General features: G+C 41.6%; 1 protein-coding gene across 4 annotated transcripts in view; it reads right to left on the bottom strand.

The window, feature by feature from the left end:
- The window catches only part of RERE (arginine-glutamic acid dipeptide repeats), a 366623-nt gene that overhangs the window by 76480 nt on the left and 269657 nt on the right, over positions 1-20486 (bottom strand). For all 4 annotated transcript variants that reach the window (XM_011368442.2, XM_011368444.2, XM_011368443.2 and 1 more), the window contains one exon: positions 9933-10031. In XM_011368442.2, coding sequence (XP_011366744.1) covers positions 9933-10031 — 99 coding nt within the window. The remainder of the gene's footprint in view (positions 1-9932; positions 10032-20486) is intronic.

Genomic DNA, 20486 nt, shown 5'->3' with positions numbered 1-20486 from the left:
AATGGGAACCACAGACCGAGGGCCGAACAACTTCCTTCTACAAGCAAAGCTATTTTACTTTTAAATTCATATTAGATGGGTTTTGGGTCCAGGTCAATTGGTTCCCCAAATCTATGCTTAATAAGATCTTGTTAAATTCATTTTCTACAACTCCCCTTTCAAAAATGGATAACCAAGCCTGCTTAGTTCTGTTACCCTAATTAATTAGTGGCCCTACATGGAAGAAGAAAATGACTAATTTAGGCTAAACGTGCCTGTGTGGAAAGAAGCTTATTAGCAAATACGTGACACCTCCACAGACTTCAGTAACTGCGCTACCAGAGAAGATTCGGAGCTGTTAGGAGAAAAACAGGGACGGAAGCAACGTAAAGCAGAGCCACTGGTGACGGGCCACCCTGCCTCCCGCTCCGGTATGGCCTAGAGTACGCGTGACGAGCATCTCTGTAGTCTGAAAGATTTTGTTTTACTATTGCTCATGGGAAAGAGTAGAAAAATAAATTTATAATCAAAACTTACAAAGCAGCTGCAAGGGGAAACCAAGAACTCTTAGTAATAAAGAACACGTGAATGTGCGTCCATACGCGTTTTCAAATTTCTTAAACAGAGGTGATTCCATTTGCTTTAGATAAAACATCCGCCCAATTTTTTACCTGAGAAGTAACAGGGTGCGGGTGGGCAGCGGGCCGAGACTGGTGTGAGACGCAGGTTTCCTGTCACACAGCGAGTTCATCCATTCCCCACTCCTTCTCCCTTTCTTAGCATTTCTTAAATAAGAAAACTAAGACCCAAGGAGGCACCTGAGTTCCTTGAGGTCCCAAAGGTGGCTACCAGTCTGAGGACTGTCAACAGGCCTTCTGGCTCTGAGGTCAGCACCCTCTCCACAGCCAGCAGGCCTCTTCCTGCTGGTGCCCCACCCCAAGCCCACTTCACCCAGCCCCACATGGCGTCTTCCAGGTGGGAGAGAGAAGAGCATGACTTATGTCCTCTCCGTCCTGACCTCAAGTGCCTCGCATTTCAGAAGCGTACTCTGTGCCCTCAGGACACTGGGCGATGATGACAAAGCTGCAGGGACTCGGCCTGTCCCAGGGCATTCTCCTACTTTCAGAACAGAGCGCTTCCTAGTGTCCCCGGAGTCATAATTTCTGAACATTTAATATAATGATCCAGAATGACAGGGTATGCATTAAAAAAAAAAAAAAAAAGCGGCCTCTAGACTCCTACTTTATTAAATATGGTGTCAGTAGACTTTTTTAGCCCCTAGGCAATACAGTGTAATTGAAGTTATTCTGTTCCATTCTCTTATTTTTTGGTTCTTTTTTTAACTTGCAACTTTCCTTGCCACCTCTGTATTACTTCCTTGTCATATGTGCTTGGTGGTTCTTCCGTTTCTTATTGCCAGGACTAATGACATGGGATCGAGCCCTCTGAAAGGACACGTTCCAAAGGCACCAAGTAGAGGGAGCACACCGGAGGTTTGGACGCAACTGGAGGCAACTGTGACTACGTGTCGTAGTCACGAAAGAGACTGCCCAAGACAGCAGCAAACAGGTCATTCCACTTTCAAAAGAGTGATGGCTAGTGGGAAGGGGTCTGGTCAGAGGAGCCAGATTAACCCCAGGCTATCCACTGAGACATCTTCCTTGTCTCTATCACTCACTCTCTCATAGCAAAACACCTGAACTACACACGTCAATAAGTATTAAGTGATGGTGGCAAAAAATGAGCCCTTTTTAAACTGGAGTTTAGCAAAAAAACCCATAGACAACTGGAAGAAGCTGGTTGCTCCTTCCAAGGGAAGCTACTAAGAAGAAAAGAATGGGGAAGCGCCCAGTTAATTCTGCTTGAGTGAGAACATACACTGGCCCTGAGCGGCTGGAAAAGCCCCCCCGATGCAGCAGTGCAGGGGCTCAGCCACGTGGGCTGACTCCACTGGAGTGATTCGAGGATCTGGAGCAGAAAGCAGCCTCTACTAGGTTTCTGTTCTATTCAACTCAGTCAAACAGTATTTTCTGACCATCACCCCTGCTCCAGGTCCTGGACTACGTTCTGGGGACACAGGAGGAATCAGACTGAGTCCCTGACCTCTTGGCCTGGCGTGGGAGCACCCATACCAAGAGGCCATCACAGCCCAGCATGGCAGGCCTCACACTCGTTAGCACTTAGCTAACACGCTGGGTACGTCACTTAGTGATCTGGTTTTACGTCAGCTCCATGAGGACAGGGATTTCCATCTGTTTTGTTCACTGCTGTAGGTAGCGACAGCACATAAAATGGTGACCAGCAGAGAGTTGGTGCTACAAATATTTGTGGAATGAATAAAATAAACGTGAACCAGTCATCTAAATTGAATTTAATAAGTAACCTTGTAGACAACATAAAGGGGTCATCCTATCTTCATGTTCACACAGGATCAAGACAACGGAGAATGGGCAGGCTTGCCATCTGCCAGGCCCCAAGACCAAACGCAAGAAGTGCAGAGCCAGGGAGACAGACCCGGGCCTGAACGCTAGGCTGGGTAATTGCAGAGACCGTCTTTCTTATTTAGGACTACCAAACACATTCTGTCTCCTAACACCTCAGCACTCTGCTTTACGTATGCGGAAAATGCACTGGAATTCATCCCTATCCATGTACCTTGGAAAAATATTTTAAAGGGAGTAATGAAACAGTTTTAAGTATCATTTAGTATTCAGGGTGTTGGGGGAAGAAGAACAGAACACTACTAGGAAATATGAAGGTCGCAGGTGGGGGCTACCGAGGCCATTATTACATCTCCCTAAGAGAGACCTTAGATTTAAGACACAGGCACACCGGGAGAGAGGAGACAGCTTGAAGTGAGTTACTTCCTTTCACTGTGGGGTTCCTTTTCTTTTAACCTCTTATTTCCTTTCCCCAACCCTGAGGTCCAGTTACCTGGCTAATATAACATGTTTCTCCGGTGAAAATGTAAGAAGCCAACGTCACCATACAGAGTGTTCCACGCATACACATTAAAATTGATTCCAGTTCTGTTGCTAAGGAACTGCAGAAGAAAAGAGTTTTCTGTCCTCTTCATTTATAAAATAACCACTCTGTGTATGGGAGAACAAATGCAATCTCTCAGGTCCCCTTGTGTCTTGTTCTCAATTTTTAAAAGAACAGAGAAAGATGATCGAGAAGGGCTGAAAGTGTATGCTATTTCCATTTTTTTACACGCCCTTGAAAATAAGATAGAAAACATGGTTTCAATAACTCACTGCTCCGGTATTTATTAATCTTTCAAGTTTAAGATTCTCCTCAATGCTCCCTTCAAGCAAAAATGAAAAATGTCCTATAAAAATTACTCTTTGATTTTAAAAGATTACTCTGAGCAGCAAGGAATAATTTAGAATATGCACGTATGCAACGTGGGGTTACTTCCCAGGTCTCGTCTCTGTGCTGTACTGTCCCACGGCCTGAACACATACGTGTGCAGAAGCACACACGTTCCTGTAGGCGCGCACACACGTGGAGCCCTGAAGAGTGCACGATTTAGTGCTGGCTTAAAAACAAAACAAAACAAAACAAAACAAAAAACCCCTAAAATTAAGGTAGGAATTAAGCAACCTAAAGAATGGCCTTACTTATAAAGAAAAAAACAGGTACACTAACTTTGACCACAGTATAAAGAGGAAGCTTAGAGAGCAATATGGCCACGTGTGTGAAGGTAAGGTCACAGCTAAATTTGTAAATTTAACCCAGAGACTACTTCTACTGACACAAAATACTGAAATAAATTTTTGAAATATCTCCCCCTTCTAATGCTTGGCGCACATCATTTATGAAAGGATTTTTAAAATACGTTTCTCTTTACAGCTTGTTACACATTACAATCTTTCTGCAAACTAATTGACGAAATTGACTGCCTCACACCTACTTTTCTGCACATATAATTGATTTTTAATTTGCTGTTTCATTTCCAAAGGACTTGACAATAAACTCTATCCACACTAGTGACTTCTTTAAACAAGGGTTTGATTCAAGGCTGATGGGAGCCAATTATAGGAAAAACAGTTCAATTCCATTAATACTTGAAACATTAGGCAAATTTTACCTGAATGTACATTTCCCTTTCGTAATATTAAGGACTAGTTTTTACCATGGACAATCCTAAGAATATATAACATGAGTAAGTATAATATGTGTATTACTTACATGTATTATGTCAACATTTATATTTCTCTTATTTCTCCTATTCTCATATCTAAGAATTAAATTGTTCATAGGAAACAGTACCGATTTAGTTTAAATTTAGGAAAGGGTAATCAGTAGAGAGAAAATCTACTTTGATTTAATTTAAAATTACTAAATACCTATTAGTGTTGCACTAAATATGGCATGACTATATTTCAGGTCTCAGGTGAACTGTAAAAAATTTCAGACTAAGATATCTTTAGACAGTGAGAATTCCATGTCACGATTCAACTTACATAAGTTTACAATGACATAAAACCAGGTATGTACATGAGCAAAGACCTGAAGAGCATGAAACCAGGAAACTGAGATGATAGTGAGGCTTCCACTGCCCTTTAATGTTTTTATAATGGTGTTCTAACAGTAGGGAAAAGTCACATAAAATTTACGAAAGTATAAAACGAATGGATTCATATTAGATTACCTACAGGATTCTCCTACCATCAACATTTCTGGAATAACTAACTATAAAATGCTCAACAACTCTGGAAATCTGACCATTCCTAAAATAAATATCATACAACTAAGCTTTCCCCTATACTAAAGACACAGAATTTAAAACTAAACACCAAGGTTTTGGACAGCTTAAAATCCAGGTGAGAGAACCTGTCGGCTGTGGGAGGCTCTCCTGCCCCTTGTCACTGTCCCACTCTCTGCTCTCACCTCCTGCTGTATAGGACCGTGACTTTGGTTTTGCTGTGAATTCCATTTTCTACAGCAGCCACACAAACAGTAAATAAAATTCACTGTATTTCTGCCCCACCGAGCAGCTCTGTCTTCTGGCACATTAAGATGCCTGGCTTGAAAAGAGTGAACAACGAAAACATTTTCTCCAGCAGACATCCCCAAAGGGGCATAACAAAGGTGCCTGAAGATACTGCTGAGGAGAGACACCATGCAGATAGCTGTGTGTACTGCGCCAGGTAACTAACTCCTCGACCAGCCACTAGGTTCACTGGATTACAAGTATTCAGAAAATTAGTTTGCCATGCCATGTCGATTTTGAAAGGAGGACTTTCATTTATATTTATGATAAACTGAGCTTTAAATAGAAGGATGGTTGAGAGGTTTTAAAATTTATGAATTTGAAAATCCATGTACATGGCCAATTAAGGTTTATCGCCACCATGGATCAACTGTCTTTGGGTAAAATTTTCAGAGGCTATTTGTATCTAGGTTGTTATTTGTATCAATATTACATCAAAATTGGAATAACATATTTAAAGAGAAACGTACATCAAGATAAAATTTAGTTACCCAAGACGAAATGAAAACACTGCAGGAATACTGTAAGCAACAAAACCTTTCTCTTACGCAACACCTGGATTTTTGCTGAAAGTTAATTCAACGTGAAAATAATTTCCAAAACAAACACCGGCCAAGTGGATGGGAAGCAAAGGGTGAAATGCATAGCTCAGTGGAGCACCCAATCTTACAACCTTGCAAGTCAGGCCAAACTCCACCGGGAAAAAGCAGGCCCGGAATTTTAAAAAGAATTCAATTAGCATTCCCAGTATTTCCGTAATCAACAGCTGAATGCTAATTAAGAGCAGAGCATCTAGCGGCAGGGGGATCCCAGTGCGATATGCCACACCACGCCAGCAGCAAATGCTCCCTTCAGCCTGCATGCATAAATAAACAGAATTAATAACTATCTGAGCATGAATGGGTGACTTAATCCGTTTCGATTAGGTGCGGTGCTGCCTGGGGCCGTTGTGTTATATTTAAATGTGTTCATCATGTTTAATTGAAAACCTAATAATCTAGGGTTTCGGGTTTTTTTTTTTTTTTAAAGTTCTGATACGTATTTTCCTCCTCTTCCTCTTCTTAAGTTCTACTGATTTGGATAGCTTCCTGAAAAGGAACAATATTTTTAGCATAATGTAAGCGAAACTGGTTAACCATCAATATAATTCAAACGCAGCAGCCAACCGTTCACTTTGGCTCCACCCCAGCCCACACCGTGGTTATTTAATAAGCTTCATGAACTGACCTAGCATTTCTTTAAGAATGCCTCTCTGATCTGACTGGTTTATTCAGCCTGAAAGACTTTGCCATGAACTAGCTACCAAGGTATTTCTCAGTCACTCCACTAAAGCAGAGTTCATTTGTCACTTTCTGGCCTAGGAGCTGACAAATCTGGCTTAGTTCAACAAGATTTAGAGTATCTTGGCCCCAAAGCAACTTCAAAAAGAAATACTATGTATGTCTACACGCACAAAGTCACAGGAATTACTGAGAGAAAGTGTGAAACGAAAGGCCTCCCACTGTGTAATTCTGAGGCAAGAATCCGTGACTATCTGAAAGATCTAAGAAGAGAGGAGGTTGGTGATATTGTTATTAATAATTTGTGAACTTCTTCCATAAGTAAAACTTTTAAGGTCAGTTTTGGATGCACGTAAAAATTTTTCACTTTGATGCTAACGAATATTGAAAATTATAACTTAAAATGCTGGATTGAGGACTGTGAAGAATCTTTATAAATAATCGGGAGTCATCAATATCCCTCAAGCCTCTCATAGGTAGAGACATTATTCTCTACCAGACGTGACCCCACCATGAATAAATTCTTGTTCTTAGTAACATTACAAACCAGGAGGGCAATCAACCCAGAAATAAAAATAGTGAGGAAGAGAGCTGGTGAGGATGACAAAAAGCGAGCATGAGGAACAAAAGATTAAGTGCCAATGAATGATGCAAGAGGAGATACAGTTCTGAGAGGGGGCGGCCCCCATGGGGTGGGCGAGCACTGCACCAAGCCTCTGAGGATGGCTGGGGCTCAGAATGGCAAGAGAGATGAGCCCATATGGGGCCAGTGGACCTCCCGGAGCCAGGAGGCACGTGGGCTGCCTGCTCAGAGTCCAGACGGGGGTTCAGATCACCAGGTGCTCATTGCACCAACCCTTTCACACGATGCTCAACTCGCATAAACACAAAGGTAAACAGTGACGCCATTGTAGTCAGATCAAACTGATGTACTGGGGACAATAATGTTTAAAAATAACAAGAACATCCAAGTACATAAAAAACTGAGGGAAAAAAACGGAGGAAGGCGCACATGCTTATTTTAATTAGGACACATTTGTTTTGCTTATTCCTGTGATTCCTGGGTGAGAAAAATTAGTAAGTCCAACAGGAGGAGGCCACATGAACAGAGCAGATGTTTTCTCACAGCCAGAGCCAGGCTAAGGTCAAGAGTCGAGCTGGTCTACGTGCCTTGTTGCAACATGAAACTATTCAAAGATTTGATCTGGATGCCTTTATCATAAGATTCCTTTGGCCTATCAATTATTCAATCACCCTTCCTTGTTCACTCGTGAGGATTTAGAAAGTGAAACCGAACTTCTTATAAATAAGGGTACGAGTGGCCTAAGGCCCTGCAGGGCTGGATGACCGCCAAAACATCTCAAAACTTCTGATGAAACAAGAGCAGTTAAGGACCATTATCCTGCACTAAGAATGTGCAGCCCTTTGAAGTTGTTAAAGTTTTCGAGATAAAGCTGGCTTTTTCCAATGTGAGGCTCCCCTTTCCATGCCACTATCTGATAAAAGTCCCCAAGCAGCAGTGGTGGGGACAGAGCCCGCATCATGCCCAGTATAAGCAAGTGCTGTCGGCAAATTCCAGTGGGAATGAAAGGTCAAGGGAGAAATGAGGGAAAGGGAAGAGGGTCATGGCTCCTGAGGAGCTGAGGAGGCAGGAGTGAACCGAGGGATGGGATGGTGGAGGTGGAGGTGGAACACAAAGGTGGGGGAGAGGGGAGGCCAAGAGGAAATGGAGAAGGAGAGGAGAAGCTCGGGAAGCGAAGCAGAGCAAGGGTGAGGAGCACCCGCCCTGGTCCGGGTTAGCGGTAGGGTTGGGTTGGCACACAGGCTGGGACCGACGGCTGGTGATCGCACCCCACACTCGTTCCATCCCTTTCAACTCTTTAAGCCTTTCTTCTACGAAGGCTTTTTGTAGAGTTTAGAATTTTTATTAATCAAATCTCTTATCTTCTCACATAAATAGGTCTATGGTGAAAAACAACATCGATATGACTTTTCAAAACAAGCGAGCTTAACTTTTACTTTGGCCACTGTCTGAACAATAACAAATGTTTAATGTTTCCATCTCGTTACTAACCATGTAAAGTTTAAAAATTTTTAATTTAAAAACAGCAGTCCCGACTTCATCCTAAGTCTGATAAACGTGGAGTCTGAAGGGTGCTTTATCACCGAACCTCCAAGGGCCATTCCGGTCCCTCCCTGCTGTCTCCTAGTTTTCCTCCATTCCTCTCAACCCTCGCCCACCCGCAAATCGAGCCATCCACGAACAAATTCTCTTGTTCGACCTGCAAGGTACGTGCACAATCTCGCTACTCATCACCACCACTGCTGCCACACTACTCAATCCCCAGTCGCCAGCTCGCACGACAGCCCACGGAGCCCGCTCTTCACTAAGCAGAGTGCGTCACGCCTCTGCTCGGAATATGCAGAGCGAGTAGCAAGGTGCTGAGCGCGGGTCCACAGGCTGCGCCCGATCCATCTGCCCCCCCCCGCGGGACCCTTCCCCCACCTCGAACACACGCTGGGCATGCTTTCTTCCACATTAGGGCCCAGAACTCTCTTCTCCCTGAAATCCAAAAGGCTCATCTCATTTCACTAAGGTCTCTGCTCAAATGGTACTCACCAGGCCTTTCCTGAGCCCCCTTACAGAAGACAGCACAGCGCTCCCACCGGTTCATCCCCGCCCACCCCACCCCACTCCAGTTTCCTCAGCACCTGGGCCACCACCGACATACCCCGATCTACAAGTGATCGCCCTCTAAAAACATAAGCCTTGTCAGGAGGGACCTTGTGTGCCTCTTGATATGGCTCCTGGCACATAATAAGCACTCAATAAATGTTGCCGAAAAAACGGGATCACAAAAGCACATAAAATGTCTAAAGTTTCTTAGCATATTTTAAAATGTAGGTGAGGAACTTAAACAATCAATACGTGTTTCAGTGCCAGCCTTCACCCTGATTTCACTCACCTAAAGAGCAAATGCCAAGCAGTAACACTCATACTGACGACTGCATTTGCAAAGAACAAGACACCTGCAAAGTCTTTTCCAGAAACACCTTTCAAAAGTCACAAGATGGGGATGCAGCTTCGGGAGAACTCTGCTGAGACAGGAATCCGTGAGTTTGCAAATCTGTATTTGTGGGCACATTTCGACCTTCCCACCTTCTTTAATGGGCCATAATAATAGAATGAATATGGGAGATCTGCTGTATTTATTTAATCAAATCTATGCTTCCTGTTTTTGACTAATATCTTTCAGCAGGCCAGGGATCTGCCAGGTCTCAAGATAAAAAAAAGTCACCAGCCCTATTCTAGGTTATGTATCAGCTAGTTTTAACAAGTGTGTGTCTCAAAATAGAGAGGTATCGAACACCAAAGACGAAGCAACCAACCAAAACTAAGTTTTTTTAAGAGTAACTACCAATTTCTTCTCTTTCCACGAAACCTGGGAAAACTTTTCCGGCCTCTTACGGAACCCTAAGCTTACTAGAATCAAGCCTTTCTTGATTACGAGGCTTAAAGGATCCTTCTGTGCCTGCTGGACGCCACGGCCCGTCTGTACACACGGCTGAGTCTCTGCGATGAGGCCCTCTGCCCCCAAGTGGCAGGCAGTCACACACTGAGAAGGAAACGCCCGATGACCTAGAGCACAGGGCGCACTCCCGTCAGAGCTCACCACTTCGTCCTCGGTCCAGCACTTTTCGATCAGCTTGGGCACCGGCTTCTTCACCAGGCGCTGCAGGGCTCTGCCAGCGTCATACCCGCTTTCGTGGAGCTGAAACAACAGCAGTTCTAGTTAGTTAACTGTACCAAATGACAGGACTGGGCGCAAATCGGTAGGAGGGAAGCCCTGCGGTTCCTCCCTCTGACAGGGGAATCGGTGAACGGGCGTTCAGACTCACGACCCTGCTATCCAACCGCCCTCCCAGTTCCAGCCGTTCCGGGGGAGGGAGACAGGTAAGGCAGAGAACATTTTGGCCATAATAGAAATAAGATTAAGAACGTCTGGCCTGGCACGTTCCATGCACTCAATATCTTTCATAATCCTATGAGGAAGGTATTCTCTCATTTAATCTAATGGGATAGGAACTACTGTCATTCCATTTTACAGATGAGGAAACTAAGGCATAGAAAGGTCAAATGAAGGTGCTCCTCACACTAAGCTAGTAGGCGATGGAGCCAAGACTCAACCCCTGTCAATGTGATCCCGACTTTTGTCCCATTTTCCTCGAAGGAGCCTGACGATATACTAGATTATGTTCTTTCCCTTAAGCATTTTTCTTTAAGTCTTTCAACTGTAGTAACTTCACTAAAAAAATTTCAAGTACCTAAAACAGAAGAGCTCTTTAAAGAAACTAGTAATTCGCAACAGTATATTAACTTTTCAGTACACACAATGCAGATGCTAGTTTGTCTGTATCTCCCTTCTAGGACCAGATTCACTCTCAGGAAAGCTAATGAACTTTTTTCACTCCATATCCTTTTCAACTCTGGTCAGTGCCTGGTCCCACAGACCTCACTGTATTTTGTAGACACTCCTGCCTTGGTTCCTGTGACCCTACCCATTCCTTGTTCCTGAGTCTCAACTTGTAGACAATGGAAAGAAGTAGCAGCTAGAAAGATCCTCTTGCTCAATCTACTTCCCTAAACTATGGCTAGCCCCTCAAAATTCTCACTAGAAATCTGCCTTTCCTTTACAGGTCTATTTCCCTGACACGAAAATCTGTTTTGGCTAAGACTTGTGTCTCCAGTGCCTAACATGGTGCATAGTACAAGGTGATGCAGCAGAAGACAGACCTGTTAAACGCACATATAAATACCCTCAACTAGTGTTCCCAGGTACACTCAACCCAAAACTAAATCTCCATTTATCTGAATCCATTCAGCCTCACGTCGCTGAGTGCCTAGCAAGTTCCAGGCCCTGTACCAGGCCCCAGGGATACGGGAGAGAACAGAAAACAAAACAGACAGAGCTGCCCTCACAGAGTGGACATTCTGATGTTTTCACCTGAGTGTCAACCCCTAGTCTGAACAACTCACCAGCATCTGCTGAACACTCGGTACAAATAAGGAACAAACCTTATTAAGTCATAGTTTTTATTTCTAGGAAACTTACAAACCAGTGGGAATATATTGTGGGGATACAACAGATACAAGATGACAAGATCAAGGAAGCTGCAGTAATTACTGCCAGGCGTAGGCAAAGAGCTGCAGACGCACAAGGGGAGAGAGCCCCACATTTCCTATCTTCAACAGAAGAGTCATAAGAAGGTCGGACAGACCGCCTTCCTAGCAACGGCTGTACCATCAGGGCTGGGCGTGTAGTAAGCCTGTGATAAATATTTGTTGGATGAAATAAATATTTGAAATATACGTAGCAAGTCTCTCTTCTAACTATTCAACTGCTATTAGAAGAGATATCACAAATACTTGTTTTCATTGCTCATACATCAAAACAATTACAAATTAAAATTTGCTAAGTATTCGTACAGCTTAGAGGACTCCAATTCATTTTAAATCCAGAGTGTCTAGGGAAGTCAAAGCTATGTGTTAATTACAACATATCAACTACCTTAAAACCAAGCACCTACAATGATCAATGCTGGATCCTGCTTTGGTGGTGGTACAGTGTGTTGGGGTGGGGGGACATGATGATATAAATGCTAGACATTAACATGTCTTTTAATGACAGTTAGCATTAGACTTTTAAAAATGAAATAGTATGTTATACTATACTGTACTAAATATGCTTGAAAACTGATCCAGCCTTCTTTCAAAAGTATAAAAAGATAAAAATAAAGTTGGATTTTCTTACTTTGCCTAATATCTAGAACAAGCAGATATTTGCCAAATTCTACAATATAATGAGGATCTATAATGAGAGCTTAACAACATGGATTGGAACTGAAGGAAAAACTGCATGCCTATCTAAGTTTTTTTTTAAGCACACATTTTAGTGATAATCTGAAGTCAATTCAAGTCGATCAAACTATAAATTCTTCATAAAAAGCTCATGGCGAACTAACAGCATTTTACGAGAGGTAATTATAGTACATGGGGTAATTACAAGGAGAGGAAATGAAAAAAAATGGCCTCTGGAGCCAGACGGTAGGTGCAATGCTAGCTCTACTGCTTACCTCGGTGTGTGATCTCAGCAAGCGACTCATCCTCTTTGGCCTCAATTTTGTCATCTTTAAAAATGGGTATAAATAACACTAACATCTAGCTCTTAGGGCTATTGTGAGGATGACATTAGAAAATACATGTAAGTTGCTTAGAACTGTACCTGGCAAATTACTATGCTAAATGTGTGAGCTATTTATTTTTAAAAGGAAAGAAAAAAATAAAGGAAGCAGTCGCTACTTAATTTTCATCAAGTTTCTATATTTAGAGAGCAGACTTTTCAGACACAGAAAAAAACTGCTAAACCATAAACAAAAACCACTTATGTTTCCCATAATTACTCATGTTAATAATTTATGAAATTTGATTAAAACTGGCTCAGTACACAGAAAAAATTTTAAAAATTTAAATCTTATGGCTAATAGTAAATTACTCATGAAAATATGAAGCCCATTCCAAAAGTGAACAAGTGATTGAAGTTCAATCAAACATCATTAATCCCTATGACATTCCTGCCTTTTGGTGAACCAAGGAGAGTTCACATGATAGCTAGAAGAAATGTTTTGACTAACTTACTGAACTTGTTGTATTAGAGGCAGACTACAACCTGCAGGTCTCCCAGTCGAGTTTCTAGTGAGGTGCTTATTAGAGAAAGAGGCATTTCCCCCAAAACCCAGCACTCACACTTCCTTTACAAATCTTCACGTCAGGTCACACTTTCCCTTGATAAAGCTGTTGCAATTTATGTGGTAACCTGAGCTTCCTTCCGCTGCTCTGTTCTCTAAATAACAAATAACCCTGCTCTTTGACGCGATCTACTGTCTGTCTTATTAAAATATTCCTGTCCCTGACCTTTCCATAATATAAACTCAATAAATATTTAGAGTATCTACCTCTCCTATCTCTACATGAAGACACATTTGAAAAGTAAAAGGTATGGACTATTTACCAACAGTAACGAAATATTTACTGAACAAAGGACGTTACTGTACTGTCGTTCACACAAGCTAGGACGAAAGGTGTCCTAGTGTGCCCTCTTCCCAGGGAGCCAAAAAGAAGCTTTCTAAATAGTCATCTTCTTCTTCACGTTCTAAACATTTACTTCCACTTTCCAGGAATCTTGTCTGATTCTTTAAAAAAAAAAATCCTTAAAGAAATACTTTAATTACATTTTATTAAAGATATCTTTTTAACATACTTAAAGTGTTACAACCCCACATAGCTTCGCAAGAATGAAGACTATCTTTTGAGCACTTTGGGGAAATTATTGGAGTGCAAGATACCCTTCATTCCCTCCACAAATATTTACTGAGTGCTAAACAGTGCTAGACCCTATTCTAGGTGCTAGGGACAGCACAGTTGTGAGTGACAGAGGTAGCAGACATCAGAAATGTCCCGCTGAGAATGGTGTCTGTAACCTGTGAGAATCCGTTTACAGCACTGGTCTCGAATAATACAGCTATCTGAATGCCACATCCAAACTCCAGGGTCCTAAAAAGTTGGGTTCTACTTTCTTTGCTTGATGTGTCATGAGCAAGTAAGCACTGTCTTGAAAGGAATTTATTTTCTACATGAATGTAAAGATTTTCTTTTTTCAGACTGGGGGCAAAATAATGTTGGAGGAAGAGCTAAACTAAATATTTCAATTGTGTTCCTCATGCAACTTAGAGTTGGTAGTTTACCAAAATACTGGCCATCCTAAATCTCTAAAAATTGTCATTAAAAAGATTCCCCTCTAATATAACATTTAGCTCTGAAGAATTAGAAAATTTCATCTTCTGAAACATATGGGTTTCAAATGTTAAACAACTGTCATGACCACACCGAAACATCTAGATAGGGAGGAAATTCAGTCCAGGCCTCCCAACACTTCTCAGGTAAGAGGCCCTTTAACACGGGTAAGATTCTCCACCATTTCCCTAGAGAAAATGGTTCAAAGAAACTGCAATGAAGGTGGGGTGGCGGTGGGGTAAGAACCCTCAAATGCCTTACAGCTTTACTTTACAGCCTTGGAAAAGCAATTAAAGATAAATAAACCTGTCTATCCATTCTGCAGCCAAGCCAGGCTGGTAAAATCTGGGATGAAATGCAGTGTTCATGTAGTGTATAGAGATTTGTATCATTTTGGAGCCGCTGGGAAAAGATCATTGCAAAAAACAGGGACCACGATATAGCATCTTGACTCCATCAGCTTCCAATCTTCGCAGGCTACTGGTGGGAGAAACATTTAGCTCTTAACATTATCCTCATCACCCTGCCAGCCACTAAAGCAGACGTCATTCAGCAGAAATGACTGTTTTGAACCACATTATCAAAGGGGCGCACGCGTGCGTGCGTGTGTGTTTAATCCAATGATCAGAGAAGCACAGACTTGAAAATCTGCCACTTGCACATGACTGAACTGCAAGGCTGCACTTCTACACAAGTAAAATCCACCTTCCCCTAAAGCGCAAGTAAAGATCTGAGGAATCTGCTAGAAAATGGAGATTCTTTACCAATCCACTAGCCTTTCAAAAGTCACTTTGTCACACAGAACTATCCCCGTCTCGCTGTTTTCCAGCAGTCTGTCGGCTGGTCCCTCTGGTCCCTCCACGGAATCCTCAGGTTGTGTGTTTCCCTTTGTGTTGGTTTGCTCATTGTGAATGAGCTAACAGGAAGTCTTCCACCCTCAGGTATCCAGCCCTGCTCTGCCGCGTCTTCGGGTGCCCATGAGACCCAGTGGGACATCCCGGACTCAGCAGAGGCCGCACCCCTGCAGTCTCGCTGCCTTCCATTCATTCGGCACAGAGTTACTGAGCACCTCCTTTCGCCAGACGCTGTGCCAGCCAGGAGGCCATGAGTGGACCAGCAGAGTGGACCTGGTAGGGGATTTTGGTGCTAGCAGCAGCAGCTTCTGAGTAACAAACTCCTGCTCTGGTGCCATGGTAACAACGCAACCACCACAGTGAACAACGCAACCACCACAGTGCACCACGCAGAGCCAAAGACACTGCCCTATGTAACTGGACCCATTCAGCCAGCTGCAGAGAAAGCTCTCAATGACCTCAGAGCCTCAGCGGCCCTTTCCCCATGAACGTCCAGTCAATGCCTTCTGTAGCCTAGTGGACGCAGCACAGCATCTGAGGCAGGAGACAGATTCTTATTAGCAGCTTTGTCACAGACCAGCTGGGCTGAGGCTCTCATCTGTCAAATGGACCTAACACCACCATCCTTCAGCTGTGTCAAAGGACAACGCAAAGCATTAAATGAGACATGATGTGACAGAAGACTCTGTAACGTCAAAAGGCTATAAACCGTTCAGTGGTATCACCATCGGGAGTTATATTTTAGGTACCTGGCTCTTACCTAAGAGCATTCGAAAGTGCCCACAGTGCTGGTAGCTACATTTCCCCCACTGTCTCGTCGCGGCCTCTGACCTCTCTGTGCTTAGCAGAAAGAAGGGATCATGCCACAAAAAGAAAAACACATTTCTGCATAATTGCCCACGTTAAATCTGCTACTCTCATTCTGCCTGACAAATCATTCCCTGCTTATTACTTTCTGTAATTTAATACATATAAGTGCTTTACTGGCAAGCTTCTCGAAAGAATAAATAATACTTAATGACTGCCTACAGTTTAATTAACTCATGATTGAACTTCTCATGGATTGCTATAAACATTAAATTATATCCTTCCTCAAAGCAACCATGATGAAAATCTTGTTTCAAGCTTTAACTCTCCTGCCTAAACAATTCTGAAATTTCAGCAAATCTGTATACTGGACAGAGAGGTGAGAGGATCAACCTTAATGCCTGGTTATAAAGTGTGTTATTTTATAGAGCAAGGACGAGGTCTTAATTTAAATAAGATTGAAAGTGTGCACGTGTCCGAACACCTCATTTATATTACAGCGATCATTACACATCTCTGGGTCTCAGGCAGTCTTATTAGCATAAACTGCGTATTACCACAAGGTTTCAAGTTTCTGCTCCGGCTTCTCATCCGAGCTGCCATTTTCTGTCTGTGTGATGTTGCAAATAAATTTTCCTTTTGGCATGGCTCAGCTGTCAGGCACCTCTGTTCTATAATGAACCCATGAATTACATCTCCCTGCTCTGACATCTCTGGTCTCACACATCAAAATATTGTTCTTCAATTGTAATTTATAACTTAATTTAAATGTCTCTTTTACTGTGACCTTTTAGATCAAATGGCACCGCATTTGGCAATTTCTACCACACCAAAGCATCCTTTTACAATGATGGCCATTACAATAACTGGAGGGAAGGCCTGAGGTAGACGCGTTCATACTAAATATTAAATAATACGGTCCATTAAGAACACTAGATCTCAAAGTCTTCTGCAAAATATACTGTTTATTTGCAAGAAACTGCCAAAATAACTTAGGAAAAAAGGTGGGATTTAGAAGATCTTGAAATTCTCTATACAGTTTTAATTATTTCAACCATTAACATGAACTGAGAAAGATCTCGTGAAAATTTTTCCAAGACAAAACTTAAAAATTTTTTCTCATAATGCATGATTCACAGATGTCAGTATATTTTCATTCACAACTCCATCACCAATAACCTAGTACCAAGCTCAAAATATGATCCATAATATACATTAAAACTAGAACTAAAATCAAGAGCATAATGTTTATTTTTGTTTGGCCACTGTCACTGCAAACTGAAGACGTGGAATCTGGCTGCTGAGAGTTGGAGTTAAAGGAAAGATCTGGTATATTTCAGAAGGAAATACACAGTTGTTGAACCAACACTCCAGCCAACACTCAAAACTACAGTGTTCAGGAATTATGCGAGCCGAGCCCCTGGAGTCACAAGGGAGAGAGGAGAGGGGACCAAAGTTTGCTGAGCACCGGATGTATGTTAGGTCATTGTGATTTCATCATTCCTCAAACCACTCTTTTGTGGCAAGAGTACTAAAAACCAAGAAACAAAACTGAAAAGTGCAGTACCTTGCTCAAGGCCATGTCCCTAAGTAACAGCAGAGCAGGGATTCTAACAGAAAGCCACGTTCTAGGAAGAAGGCTGAGGTTCAGTACCAGAGCAGCTTAAGACTGGCAATCTGGTGGCAAAGGTGGCTCAGAGACTTCAGCTGCAATGACACAGCAAGCACACTGTCTTTTCTTCACTAGGGGATAAGGGTGGGCAGAGGCAGGAGGAGAGAATCAGCAGCTCAGAGAAAATACACACGTGCGCGCGCATGCATAAAAAACACAAAGTGCTAATGAACACTGACTGGGGTGACATTTATTCTGTCTTGAAAAACCAAGATGATTTCACAGAGTAGGTTTTGAAAATCAACAATCAGTATAGTATGATTAACCTTGTCTATAATACTCAATGAAAGTAAAAGAAAAAGAAAAATCATGATGGAGGACCGAAGAAACACCAAAAGTTGTTAAAGACAGGTGAGAGGCTAAAGTTAAAGGCGATAAAAACAGCATCAAAATCCTGAATGCAGTTTTTAACAACTTATCACATAGAGAAAACTATTACAATAGTCAATGTAAGGAAATAGAAGAGAATAACAAAAAAAGGAAAAATAAGAGATCTCTACCAGAAGATTCAAGAAATAAAAGAGAAATTCAACCTAGACTAGAAATGCTGAACGACAAACATGAAAGCATATCATCTGACCAGGAAAAAATAAACAGAAGGTGGAAACAGACTGAAAAACCTGTATGAAAGAGACGAAAGGATGACAGATATCTTTGAAGAAGAATCCTGTGAGGAAGAACCTATAAATTCTAGGAAGGCAAGTGAAAGCAGCCCTGAAAGTACCGGGAAGAAATAAATCGCTAGGGGTGGATGGGATACTGATAAAATTATTTCAAGCCACAGAGACTGAATCTGTCAAAATCCTAACAATATGTCAACAAACATGGAAAACAAAACAATGGCCTACTGACTGGAAATGTTCAAAATCTATCCTAATTCTCAAGAAAGGAGATGGCAAGGAGTACAGTAACTACAGGACTATCCTGTCCTCAAGTTTAAATTATTATGTGTATAAATATAAGACAGCCGTGCTCATTAACCTGTTGGCGGTAACCCTACCTCATAAAACTATTATGAAGATTACATGAATTCATTCATAAAAAGTGCTGAAGCTTTTGCCTAACATATAAGCACTAAGATGAATAAATTCAATTTTTTTATTGTTATTAATACTGCTGTTAGTGACATCGGGCAGCTGACCAATGAAAATAACTGTGATAAATTTTAGGTCTTATGCCTGGTTCAAAATTCAGTCAAAAAGCTGACGGTGGGGCCAAAATGGCTTAGCAAAGGTAAATATAAAAAGGAAAATGAAGACCAAAGCACAAGAAAAAAAAAGAATGTGATGAGCACACATTCATAAAAGCTTATACCTACATTAAGAAGATGAGCTTTTAGGAAAACTGAGATAATTCCTTGCCTCTTTGTGCTGATCAGATCTGGGGAATGTTACTTTATTGTAGGTGCTACATTTTAAAAGATACACCAGACAAAGCTCAAAGGAGAAATAAAGGTTATACATAAAAATGGCTCATACTATGCCATGGGTGAAACTTAAAAATATTACCCTCAGTTAAAGAAGCCAGTCACAAAAGACCACTGTTGAATAATTCCAGTCATACGAAATGTTCAGAATAGGCAAAAGCCTATTCAGATGGAAGGTGAACCAGGTGGTTGCCTGCAGGTGGGGGATGGGAAGTGACTAATGAGTACAGATTTTTGGGGGGGCTGATGAAAATATTCTAAGATTGATCGTGGTGCTATTTACACAAATCTGTGAATACACTAAAAGCCATTAAATTCTACACCTGAAAGGGGTGAAATATAAAGTACGTGAATTATATATCAGCTTTTATATGATAAAGCTATCATATAAAAAAGAGCAACCTGAGGTGGTTCACCCGGGAAAGCAAAGCGGGGGTCACAGCTGGGAAGAGCTGCATCGATAGCGTGACGAATAAGAACTTAGAGAAAAGACATTTCCGTGAAAATGATCAAAAATGGAATCTCTGCTGCAAATAAGTAATGAAAGTGCCATCACCAGAAGCTGTTAATATAAGTGGCCTTTTACCTGCCCACCTACCCTTTAGAAATTGTCATGTTTAGGGGAAAGAACAGAGTGCAACATAAAGTTCAACAGATCATCTAAAAAAGGAACAAAATATTAAAGCATTAAGTTCAAAAAGTCTTCTTCATCCAAATGAGACAAAAAAGAATATACCATGTATTCTGTGTTAAAAGTGTTGTTGTCTGGGACTTCTGAACAGAAGTCAATTCATGAAGTTCTCAGCCCAAAGGGAGCCATGTTGGTAAATTTCTAAAACAACAATTTTCAAAACAAAAATTGAAAATGTTTCTGATTGGTCAAAGTACAATAAATAAAAACTCAAATTTATATATTATTATGCTGCTAATCAGATACTGTCTTGATTATATCAGGAAACCTCAACTGTGTGGTCTCTTCCAGCATCCTCACTTATGCTATAATGAACATATAACATGCAGCAGACTCCATCCAATATCCTGTTATAACATAAATAAAACAAGATGTTTGTCAAGACTGATTTATATAAGGTACTCTTCTGAAATTTACTGAATTTCCATGAAAAGAAATCATATAGCATATCGACTTTTCCCATTACTCTTTTCAACAACAAATCAAAACCTTGAGAGAAAAAAACCCATCATCCTACAACCAGTGAATCGTGACTAATCTGAAGGGAAGAAGAATGTAAGTCAGGGGTGCGGTGCGGAATGAATGTCGGAGACTCCTGATCACAGGCTTTAGACAAACTGTAATACCAGGGCCTCCTGGCAACGCCTTACACAGAGGCTGGGAATTACTTGACGTTCATTAAAGTCTTAAACACTGCAAAGCTAATCCAGGGCCAGATGCTTTAGTAAAGTCCGTTTATGATTAACAAATAGAAAATCTCCAATAGAAATGCTACAGACAATTTTTTAGAATAAAAGGGAATAAGATGGAAATTTATCCTTAGTGTAGGCTTATCTGTATACTCTGCTGTGGCAACTTTACACCACCAAGTTCTGGGTGATCAAATGTGATTTGGACTTGAACCTGATTTATTCATTCATTCAATC

The sequence above is a fragment of the Pteropus vampyrus genome, unplaced genomic scaffold, assembly GCF_000151845.1.
Source record: "Pteropus vampyrus isolate Shadow unplaced genomic scaffold, Pvam_2.0 Scaffold142, whole genome shotgun sequence".
Classification (NCBI taxonomy): Eukaryota; Metazoa; Chordata; class Mammalia; order Chiroptera; family Pteropodidae; genus Pteropus; species Pteropus vampyrus.
The sequence above is the reverse complement of the archived record's forward strand: the minus strand, read 5'-3'. Positions and strand labels throughout refer to the sequence as shown.